We start from the raw sequence: 12,678 nt of genomic DNA on the forward strand, positions 1-12,678 counted from the left end.
ATGCCCAGGGCAGGTATCACACAAAACAGGGAACCTGTGATGCCACCTTGGGGGGTGGGGGGATTGAATTAAAATTCTAAGGGGGGGGTGGCTAGATGGCACAGTGGATAAAGCACCCACCCTGGAGTCAGGAGTACCTGGGTTGAAACCTGACCTCTGACACTTAATAATGACCTAGCTGTGTGGCCTTGGGCAAGCCACTTAACCTCATTTGCCTTGCAAAAACCTAAAAATAAAACAAAAAAAGACTCTAAGGGGGAGGGAGGGGGCAATGGTCCTGGAGTTGGGAGGACCTGAGTTCAGATTCGGTTTCAGAAACTTAATCGTGGTTAAATCATTTAACTTCATGGCTACAAAGGGAAAAAAATGTGTTAAGGAAGATTAGAGGGAGGGGTCCAGCCCATTTAATTTACAGAGGAGGAAAGGGCGCCCGGGAGGTGGGGGGAGGGCAGCCTCCTGCCCCACCCCCAAGGCATCCGGCCCAGGAACTTCCGCGGCCTCTCCGAGATCACGCCCCCTTCGGGGCTGCGCCTGCGCCAATGAGAGAAGGGCGCGTGAAGCCCCGCCCCCGCGCCCGCGCCCGCGCCCGCGGAAGCCAGCCAGGACCGGCCATGGCCGCCACAGATCATCCCGCGGCCTTCCTCCCACCGCCGTGGCCACCCGCCTCTCCCGCCGTCCCTCCAAAGCGGCCAAAGACAATCCAGCCGTATTGGAGTCCCCCGAAGAAGAGCCACCTGCCCCCGGCCGTGTTGCGCTGGCTTCAAAGCCTGACTCTCACTTTCTTCCCCAAGAACATCCACAGGTGGGTGCGCGCCCACGAAGGCAGCCCGGACTGCGCTCCGCCTTCGGGCCTGCGCTGCACCAACCGGCTTCCGCCCGACCCGTGCCCTGCACCTGCGCAGTTCTGCGTTCTGCCTTCACTTCCTGATGGCCGGCCCCTCCTTCGCGCTGGCTTGCCTCCCCTTAGCGCCTGCGCTCTCCGCCCGCACCTTTTGGCTCCGCCCCGGAACTCCCGGTCCCGGAGCGCCTGCGCGCTTCCCCTGGTTCCCCTCCCCCTCCGTGGTAGGCCGGCCCCTTCAGTGAGCTGCGGCCCTTAAAGGCTTGCTGACGGTCCGGGTGCCTTGCCCACCTGGCCTGGGAGCGGCGGCGTCTTTGGCGGGAAGGGCTGCCCCGGAAGCGTTCCTCCAGGTCTCTTCGGCGTGGTGAGCCTTCACCCACCTGAGGCCGAAGACACCCTTGAAATGATGCATTCTTCCCTGGTTTCCTCCCCTCCCCTCCCCTCCTGCTGCAGGCCCCTTCCCACCCTCGAGTTTGCACCTTTTTTTAAGGTTTTTGCAAGGCAATGGGGTTAAGCGGCTTGCCCAAGGCCACACAGCTAGGTAATTATTAAGTCTCCGAGGCCGGATTTGAACCCAGGTACTCCTGACTCCAGGACCAGTGCCCCCTCCCTAACTGTCCCGATTTAGCCCTAAAGAGGCCTAGAAGTTCCGGCTCACCTGCTTCCCTCCCCCCACCCCCACAGAAAGCAGTCTTGACATCGTTTCCATGCTGTGCACTGATCCAAGACGAATGTCATGAGAGAGAAATCATATCCTTAAGGAAGGAACATAAAGTATAAGAGCAAAATTATATAAGATAACAGGTTTGTTTAAATTAAAGGTAATAGCCCAAAGCTTAATTCTTAATAAATTCTATTAACAATAATAAATTACTATGGGGCAGCTAGGAGGGGAAGTAGAGCACCGGCCCTGGAGTCAGGAGATCTTGAGTTCAAATCCATCCTCAGATACTTAATAATTACCTAGCTATGTGATCTTCAGCAAGTCACTTAACCCTATCGCCTTAAATTAAAAAAAAAGTAAAAAACCCAATAAATTACTATTGGATATTAATAATAAATAGTTCTTTTAAAATGTTTCTTAAATTGATATGAACTGAACATATGTTGTTATTGTTGTTCAGTTATTTCAGTCATGCCCAACTCTTTGCAGCCATATTTAGGATTTTCTTGACAAAGATACTGGTTTACCATTTCCTTCTCCAGCTCATTTTATAGATGAAACTGAAGCAAAAAGGGATAAGTGACTTGTCCAGAGTTAGACATCTGAGATCAAATTTTAACTCGGGTCGTCCTGACTCCAGGCCCAGCATTTCACCACCTTACTGCTCCAACATTGTACTTGAGGGCACTTGTATTCTGTTCCATTGTATAGGAATGAATCATCAAATCTATAACCATTTTAGGTTCTGGCAATCTAAAATCCTGATATATTCCCAGTATTCTAGCTTCAGTCAACCAATGTGAAAATAGGATTACCTTGAGATAAATGAAAGTGGAGAAATTATACTTGCATAGCCTTACTCCTGTCCTTTCTCCAAGTTCTTTCCCAGCAATAATTAGTAACCTATTCAAGAGTACTGAAAAGTATTTTAATTTTCAGTCAAATATTAACCAATATGCATTGAGATAATGACACATCAAATAATATAGATAATAAAATTAGTGTCTCCTGGAATTTATAGAATTTAGCTCCCAAAAAATTATTCTTAGATTCATAGAAATGGAGAGGAACTTATAGATCATCTTGTGCAACTCTCATTTTTTATAAATAAGGAATTGAGGCTCAGAATTGTTTAGTGATTTCCTCAAGGTCTCATAGCTTTGAAGAGGCAGAACTGGCTTTGGAATCCTAGTTAATTATTCTAGGTGTAACAAACTGATTCCCACTTAAGGTTTTGTAAAACTCTATTACTATGGTTTCTGGTCCATGCTTAATATCTGAGGTATGTTAGGTGCCTTCTGGGTGTATAGTACTATGCTAGGCCCTGAAGGACATGAAACATTTATATAAGCCAGGGTCCCATCCCTTTTAGAGGAGTGTTAATTGATGTTAATATAATACAATTGCAGACTAAAATAAAAGCATTCTGTTTGCTCTCCTTGTTACTGGTCAGGGACTTTTCAAATGGCTTCCTGATTGCAGAAATATTCAGTATCTATTATCCTTTGGATCTTAAGCTCATAACTTTTGAGAATGGAAATTCCATAAAATCCAAATTGGCTAATTGGGGACAGCTGGAAACGGTAAGTTATTAATCACATATAATTTTACTTAGCCCTGATTTCTGGATTTTTAAAAAAATGTCTTTAGTTATAAATTCCCCATTTGACTTTGAATTTTCCTGATGGCTGACTTTCATTTTGGAAAATGATCCTTTTAACAAACTGTCCAGAGAACATATGTTTTGATTTTTTCCCCCACCTGTGATGATGGGTTGTCCTGAGTCTTACATGTAACTACTTCTCTTTTGGAACCAGTGGAAAGTATAAATTATGAAACCTTGCACAGAACCAAGGTGTCTTAAAGAATAAACTTCAAGAGAGGGCAGAGCTGTTGTTTATTTCTTTGTATATACTATTCGATTACATCTTCTTTTGGGTACAGAAAAGTCGTACAAATTTTCGGTTGAAGAAGCAATTCCTGGCATTTGAATTTCTGTAAAATCCAGAAAATCTGAAAATTCCTTTCTAAAATCCTGCTGGCCTGCAAACTACATTTGTAGTAAGAATATCTGGGAATGGTTGTATTAGCAATGTTGTCAGTAAGGGGGTTAAGTATGGATGTTTATAATGCTGAAAAGAAACAATTATTTTTTTTTAAGACAAGCCCTAATATAAATATACAATACACCAAAGATTCAAGAGCCAGGCTTCTTAACCATTTGTATATTATTGATATTTTTGGTAGTCTGGTGAAACCTATGGACACTTTCTCAAAAAAAAAGTTAAAGATATAAAATAAAACCCATAAGATTACAAAGGAAATCAGTTACACTGAAATGCCAGATCCTGCCTAAGAACCTTTAGTTTTTTATATATATATATATGTATATATACATATATATATATATATATACATACACATATATATGTATATATATATATATATTTTATAATAGTTTGCTAACTTGGATCTTTATTATATTTATAATCTAAGCATGCATTACTGTGACATATGAGAACAGTTGGGTGGTATAGTAGATAAGAATGCTGGACCTGGAATCAAGAAGACCCGAGGTCAAATCCAGCCTCGGACTCTTTGACCCTGATCTAGTCACTTAATCTCTCTGCCTGTTTCCTCATCTGTAAAATGGGGATAATGATAGCCCCTACCTGCCACAGTTGTGAAGACCAAATGAGATCATCATTGTAAATCATCTAGCACCATGTCTGGAACATAAAATCTGTATAAATGTTAGCTATTATTATTTTTTACTATTATTGTTATTGCTAGTAGTAGTAGTAGTAGTAATAGTTGTAGTAGTTGTAGTAGTAGTAGTAATAGTAGTGGTAATAATAGTAGTATGGATATATTTGATTCCATTGAAATAATTACTGTGCTTTTCAGTTGTAAAGAAGTAAATGAAAGATATACATGTGGGAGAAATTTAAGTATATTAATAGAAAAATGAAAGTATAATATATATCTCTTTCCTATTAAAATCTCTAATTGACAGCTGAATTTTTTGTTTTTTTATTATTAAAGTTTTTTTCCAAAAAACATTTGAAAATAGCCAAAGAATTAATTCATGGGACACTTCATTGTAAACCTGGAGTAGCAGAAATATTGATACAAGAAATCTACACATTGTTAACAAAACGAGAGTGAGTTATTATTTAGACAGTTAAACTTTAAAACAAATCTTCTAAGATTTATGTATTTTTTCATTGTCAAGGTTTTGTGTCAACAGCAGAATTTTCATTTTGTTTTCAGAATTAAAAATATGGAAGACAACTATGTGAACTTCACAGATTGTAATTACCAGGTCAATTTACCACCGCCACTCAAAACAACAGCTTCAAAATTTATCAAGAGTAACATTAGATTATCTGAATTACTGACCAATCCCAACATACTCAACCAACAACTTAAAATTGACTTTCTGTGTCTCTTACAAATGTTACACAGAAGATTAAGTAGGAAACAACATCCAAGTAAGTTTTCTATTGAAAATAGTTTTTTTCTTTCTCCTTTTTGTGAACCATTCCATACCTGGTCTCCTAAAAGAAGAAATGAGGGCTGAACTTGTATTATGCACAAGAAAATTGAGTTTGTCCTTGGTAATCCCTACATCTCTAGGACGTGCCTCTATTTCCTCTTTTTTTTTCTTTGACTCGCCATCATTTTAATTAACTTTTTCTCATTTGTTAGCAAAATTTTAGTAAACTTACTAATTGTAACATAAAATTTTGTGTTTAAGTATACATATGGATTTTTTCTGAAACAAATATGGATGATAGGTCTTTTATCTTCAAATTTACTTTATTATTCTTCCAACTGTACAATATGGTTTTCAGTATTATGACTTCAGGTAATTCTTTTAATGATTCCAAACTGTTCACTGCTATAAAAGCTCAGCATTGATATAGATATCCTCCCATCATGAATTTTAGTGCAATTTTGCAACAACTTTCTCCTTCTTTTGCAGAATAAAAATCAACTTGAAAAATCTGTGTAACATTTTGAACTGTTTTTAATTTTAATTATTTTTCAATCTTGAACTTTCAAGTTTTACAATGTCCTTCTCCCTCTTCCATCATTGGAAAGGCAAGCAATTTGATATAGGTTTTATATATCATACATATTAGTCATGTTATGAAACAAAACACAAAAAAAGAAATATACAGGAAGTAAAAAATATAGCATTCTTTGATCTGCATTTAGAGTCCATTGATTCTTTGTCTGGAGGTGGATAGTATTTTTCATTGTAAATCCTTGGAATTGTCTTAGATCTTTATATTGCTTGGAATAGCTAAATCAATCACAATTGATCATTGAACAATTAGTGTGTACAATGGTCTCTTGTGATTCTGTTCCTTTCACTTTGTATCAGTTCACTTAAGGCTTTCCAGATCTTTCTGAGAATAAGCTGCTACCCATCATTGTACCTTCCATCACAATCATATCTTCAGTCATTCCCCAGTTGATGGATAGCCCCTCAATTTCCAATTCTTTACCACCACAAAAATAGTTTCTGGAAATATATTTGTATATATAGGTTCTTTTTCTTTTAAAAAAATATTTTGGTATTGGTTGTTGTCTTTTGTTCTAGAAGCAGTACAAAATTACACCATTATGTTGGGGTCAAGGTTCAGGGTAGAGGGGATAAAAATAAAAATCCACTTAAAAACTATAGACTCCTCTGAGCAAAAAAAAAAGTTTATTTTGGCTTTTCTCGAGAAAAGGGCACACTCCAAGTCTCACAAAAGTAGTGAAGATCAAGGAGCTGTGCTGATTTGACAGTCAAGCAAGATTACATGGCCTAACAAGATTTCCTTCTCCTTCCTATCATCCCTCTCTGCTGACTCATTGGTTAGTCTTCAGAGTTACATTCTACTTGTGAAAATCTACCCCAGCAACAAAGAAAAGAATGAAATGTTTTCATAAAATATTACCTCATCATCCAGATGGTGAGAATAATCTTCAGGACTATAACTATTTTATTGAAGTAATGTAACTTGTCTTGGAACACAAGGTTTAGGAACAGTCTAATTATCATCAAACAAGAGTAGTCTTATGAGCTTCATTGGAATGCAAGGTTTTTCTCATGGAAACAGTCTACTTGTTTTCCCAGTTAAGATAGTTTTATCATCAAATAGGTGACTAACTAAAAAAAATGCAAGATCTCTCTGGTAATAGTCCACTATTTCCTTCCCTAACAGAGTTGGGAGGGTGCCTGGCTTGGAATCCATGGTCTCTCTTCCTCTTCTAAGAATAGTCTAAGAGTAATAGTCTGCCTTTGTTTTAATGATTTTAACCTGAGAGCACTTCACTAGGAATATTAACTCTTAAGAGGGAATATTTGATTCAATCCCTCCTTTTATATACATATATTTATTTGGCATCTGAAATCCTCTCACACTATCTTTGATACCCTCTCAGGTTCTATTCTTTCTCTCTTCCGGTCCACTTGGGACTCATCTTCTTCTTAGAACCCTGACCAAACAACCCATTCACACACATAGACACAATGGGGAAAGATGAACTCATCCAGTTTCTCTCTCTTTTCTCCTGGAGACATTCAATATCTTTCTGTATCTGCAGAGTCCATTCCAATCTCCAATTCAGATGACTTGTTGAGCTCCTCTTCTGGTAAAGGAACTTTTTTTTTTAAGGTTTTTGCAAGGCAAACAGGGTTAAGTGGCTTGCCCAAGGCCACCCAGCTAGGTAATTATTAAGTGTCTGAGACCAGATTTGAACCCAGGTACTCCTGACTTCAGGGCCAGTGCTTTATCCACTACGCCACCTAGCCGCCTTGTGGCTTTTTTTATACAACATCTTATCAGACAGACTCATATTTCCATCATTAGACCATAAAATTCTAAAGCTATTAAAATTCACATTTTGTCTCACTGTCACAAATGATAAACATACTTTAACAAAAATACAACTCCCATAACTGTTCACAAGTGAATATGTTGAGAATTATCAAGTTAACTTGAGCTTATAACATTTACATTAGATGACCATCTTCATACAAAGAATTTCCAGCAAATGACATACAAATAGTCTTAATCTCTTGCTCTTCATTAAAATAACTCAAGCATACTTAACTAAAATAAATTCCTCTTTCTTCCCAAAAATGTTTCTTAACTAAACTATAGGTGATTCTTCTGATATACTAAACTGACTTACATTCCCTTCTCAAAGTAGAACTTGAAACTGCCACTGCACAGAAGTGTATGTTGAGATTATATAACATTCTTTATTCTTCTTACTTAAATATTCTTTCCCTAGCATCAAATCAAATCAAAGAATCTTAATTCTTTTCAAAACATATAGCTAACAGCAGAGGTTAACACCTGCTGGTGTATCTAGCTATTAACCTTCACTTGACCTAAAATTTCTATATCAGATTGACTTTTAGTGATTTACTTTAAAGATCCAGGACATCAAAGGAACATTCCTTTGTAGGTATAATTTTGAGTGTCAGTTTCCAGGCAGAGGTCATGTGGATAGTCAAATGCCTTAAGTCAAATTTTTGATTTATCCAGTGAGACATTATTCAGATGTCACATTTGGGCAAGTCAAATCAAAAGGGTCCAACCTCAGGTTGCATTGAAAAGCCACCCCTTTGGCTTTTTCTCCCAATTCACCTGTCACCTATGTAGTGTCCAAACCTCCTTTGGGTTTCCAGACTTCAAGAGAGCATTGACTCAACAGCACTTCCTTTGCTAATCATACCTGATGTCAGACACAAAACAAAAGCCAATTAAAAGTCCCATGATCTAAAATAGTAATTCCATATGATTAGATCTCCAAGTAAATCGACTTCACAAGGACTAAATGCTAATTCTAATCTGGATGGGGGGACACAATCAGCCCCCTTCCCTACACACATATCAACTGTATCTACTCTGAGTGTTCCTGTCATCAGAATACATTAAATAAATTACTTTCTGAACATTCAAAAAGCAGTCAAGTTCCCCCAGCATCTGGAGTATTCCTTGACATACCAAAAAAACCAACTTCTTCACAACTGTGTTTCATAATTCAACAAGAAGGTCTATCCTCCTAGTGGCACTAACTTCTATTCTGCAGACCCACATCCCTTTGTGTGAAATAATATCTGTTTTATTCCTGGAGAGGCCTCTTGGATAGCCTGCTCTATTACAATAAACACCTCCTTTGGCTAGGAGATTATTTTAAGAATTCTCACATAACAATTAGCCAGATTGTCACAGAAAAAAAATCACAAATTATTATTTTCTTTCCCATGTTGCTCAGGTGCCTTTACTTCAAAGCAAACAACCACAACTTTCAGATTATAAATAGAAATATATACATCTATATGTAGATATATATATATATATATATATATATATATATATACACACACACATAAAGTCACAAAAATTCCAACTTATATATATGTATATATATATAAATAATTGGCAAGTTCTTATGCAAATAATTCTCTAATAAACCTATTTAATTATTAGCCATGTATGAAATGCAAATTATTACTTTTCAGAATTCAACCCATTAGAATATCTTAAGGGTCTCTAAAATTTAATAAATCAGTAGTAAATGTAACACATTATGAACTAGATTTCACAAAACAATCTTTCTATTATTACATTTATACCTGGACCTATAGATCTAGAGCAGGGTCCGACACATCATTTAAAATTTCATGGAACCCAGAGAGCCATGACCTTTGATAATTTCCCTCATTATACCTACAAAGCAATCAATTATTTCCAGGTTTGACTACATTACAATAAAATGGTTTATATTTCCAAAAGTAGATCACATGTCTGATAACACTCTTAAACATCTTACTCATTGATAAATTATCTAATTAGGGTTACATAATTTTTAATTTCCTAATCATTTTCCAAAGCCCCTCACATTTATACAGTATTATTGGAAAGGGTATCTTGCATTAAGACATACCTCCCAATCTCTTATACATTTGATTGCAGAATGAATCTGCATTTAACATGGGGGAAGAAATCTGTGATTTTGCTTCTTTAAAATTTAAACATTAAATTCTTAACCTACATGAAACAAAAGGTTTTCATGTTGACATCTAATTCTCTCTCTTTTTTTTTTAGGCTTTTGCAAGGCAAATGGGGTTAAGTGGCTTACCCAAGGCCACACAGCTAGGTAATTATTAAGTGTCTGAGACTGGATTTGAACCCAGGTACTCCTGACTCCAGGGCTGGTGCTTTATCAACTATGCCACCTAGCTGCCCCTATATCTCATTCTCTTAAAGCAAAAAAAAAAAAAAAAAAAAAAAAAAACACAAAACCCCAACAGGTTCTCTTACAAGTGTGATTGATAAACCAATATGCAATCAGAAGGCTCTATTGGGCTTCTATGAGGCAAAAATAGCTCATATGAACATTAGGAGTGGAGATGGTTCTAAATTTTCACATCTCATGTTTCTCTTGAGCTATTGCAATTTTGCTTTGATGCAGGCACACGTTGGGTGTTCCTGTGCCAATGTCTCCAGCGTTTCACAATGTTCCAAAGTTTTTGAGACAGACTTTGAGAATACCCTTGTATCACTTCAGACTTTCATGCAAGTACTTGTCTTGTAAAATAATTTTTTATGCAAACATATGTTTGACATTCAAATAATGTGGTCAGCCCAACTGAGTTGCATTCTCTGCAATAGAGTTTGAATGCTTAGCAATTCAGCTCAAAAAAGAACCTCAGTGCTGTTACCTTATTCTGCCAGGTGATTTTCAGAATCTTCTTAAAACAATTCAAATAGAACCAATTCAGTTTTCAGGAATTGCATTGATATATTGTCCAGACATACAACAATGAGGTCAATACTATGTAGATCAGTTTGGCAGGCAATTCTAATACCTCTGCTCTCCCACATTTTGTTTTAGGTTTTTGCAAGGCAAATGGGGTTAAGTGACTTGCCCAAGGCCACACAGCTAGGTAATTATTTAGTGTCAGAGGTAGGATTTGAACTCAGGTACTCTGACTCCAGGTCCACTGTTTCACCTAGCTGCCCCCTCTCCCACATTTTTCTTAGAGTCTCCCAAATACTGAACTAGCTCTGGCATTGTATGCATCAACTTTATCATCTATGTCCATATCTCTGGAAAGTATGACTGATGGATTTTTTGAATAATTCTTTCTGTCCTTCATTCTCAAAGAAGACCTTAACATCAGGGAGGGATGCCATGACAAGCACATGAATTGGATTTGAGTGAGGGGGGTTCTGTACCCACTCACCAGCCTCGCTTTCTCTTCCAGAGCTATCTGAATTCCAGTGGTCAGATAAGGATCAGGACATCTCTAGATGATCCTGAAGGTGAGGCAATCAGGGTTAAGTGATTTGCTTAAGGTCACATAACTAGTAAATGTCAAGTGTCTTGAATCTGGATTTGAATTCCTGTCTTCCTGTCTCCAAGACCAGCACTCTATAAAGTAAAGGAAGAGTGGGTTCATGACTTTTTTATTTGCAGATGATTGTGTACTCAATTCAGCCTCTGAGGATGAAATGCAAACAAAATATCTATCGATTCTCTGCTGCTAATGCTAATTTTAGCCTGACAAGTCAAAAGACCAGAAGTTTTCCACAGTCAGCACAATACCACCTGTACATGGAACTGTTACCTTGGCAGTGAGCTTATCCAAAGTATTTACAATTTGACCATTTGGTATAAACTATGGTTCCAAGTATGGATGGTAGTGTGCTGGCTATGAAAAACCTATGGTCTTTTGGGGTTAATTTTCAGGCCATAATTAGCACCAGCAGCAGAAAATTGATCCATATTTTGTTGCATTTCATAATCATCTGCAAATAAAAAGTCACAAACCCAGTCTCCCTCTACTCTTTGCCGTCAATAATTTACCGTCAATACAGTAGCTGACCCTGATACCATTTTTAGCCTTGTTGACAACATTGCTGAACACAGTATGCTAACAAGCATGAGAACAAGTATGCAACCTTGCTTGATTCCATCATCCAGAATCCATACAAGCATGCCATCAAAAAACTGACATTCAATACTCATGAACTCTGGGCAACCAAATTCTGCCTTGAATTCCATAAGCCCTCACAACTGACCATTTAAAAGCCTTGATCAAACTGATAGATTTTGTATATAGATCTCTGTCTGCTCCAGGCATTTCTCCTTGAGTTGTCAAGCAGCGAACACTATATTAACTGTTCCTTTCTGAAATCAAACTAACTCAGGTAGATAACTATCTTCCAGGTGAAAGATTAGCTGATTAAGAGGGGACTCTAGTCAGAATCTTGCTAGCAAGTATTAAGAGAATGAGACTGCTCTGAAATTTCAAAAGACAGTAGTTCCTTTTTTTTTTAGAGATGGACAATGCAGACATCTTTGAACTACTGGTGGATAACTTTCTCTTGCCATATAAACTGGAAGAATTTCATTAGTCCTTGTATGATTTCAACCAGGATAGAATCAACACCAGGCACTTTGTCACAAAAAAAGGAGCCTAATAGAATTCAAAATGTATTCTTCTGATAGAAATTCAGCTAGTGAGACATTGACTTCAACCTGAGATATATAGTAATTGGCTTCAAAATTGACTGATGATGATCTCTCAAAAAGATTCTAGAAAGTGGGGCAGCTAGGTGGTGCGGTGGATAGAGCACTCACTGGCCCTAGAGTCAGAAGTACCTAGTTCAAATCCAGCTTCAGACACTTAATAATTACCTGTGTGGCCTTGGGCAAGCCACTTAACCCCATTTCCTTGCAAAAACCTCAGATAAATAAACAAACAAATAAATAGACTCTAGAAATGTTCAATCCATCTCTCCAGGATCTTGCCATACATCTTTTGCCCACAAATAGCCTTTGGGGCATCATAAAAGCACTTTGGATTGTTACTATCAGTATAAAACCTTGGCTTTCTTACTAAACAGGGAATCGAGCATCTCTCTAAGCTTTATCTGCTCTTTACTTTTGATTGATTTAAACACTGCCTTCTCAGAGTTAGACAGACTATCCTGACTGGTAAGCTTTGTAGAATAATTTTTGTTTAGCAGCTTCTGAATTTCCCCTTCATCGTCATCAAAACAAGCTTGATGCTTTTGAATGTCCTGGCCCAATTGAGTAGATTACATTGCTGTACACCAAATCTCTAAAAGCTTTTTACTCCTTTTCTACTTTA

The 12,678-nt window shown here is 37.8% G+C and overlaps 1 protein-coding gene across 1 annotated transcript in view; it reads left to right on the top strand.

Annotated features, from left to right (window-relative positions):
• Positions 1-567: 567 nt before the first annotated feature.
• SPATA4 (spermatogenesis associated 4) overlaps positions 568-12,678 on the top strand; it is a 35,010-nt gene continuing 22,899 nt past the window's right edge. Inside the window, exons 1-4 of the mRNA XM_074228935.1 lie at positions 568-802; positions 2,956-3,085; positions 4,548-4,666; positions 4,776-4,996. Coding sequence (XP_074085036.1) covers positions 612-802; positions 2,956-3,085; positions 4,548-4,666; positions 4,776-4,996 — 661 coding nt within the window. The 5' untranslated portion in view covers positions 568-611. The remainder of the gene's footprint in view (positions 803-2,955; positions 3,086-4,547; positions 4,667-4,775; positions 4,997-12,678) is intronic.

This window comes from Macrotis lagotis, chromosome 3, assembly GCF_037893015.1.
Source record: "Macrotis lagotis isolate mMagLag1 chromosome 3, bilby.v1.9.chrom.fasta, whole genome shotgun sequence".
Classification (NCBI taxonomy): domain Eukaryota; kingdom Metazoa; phylum Chordata; class Mammalia; order Peramelemorphia; family Peramelidae; genus Macrotis; species Macrotis lagotis.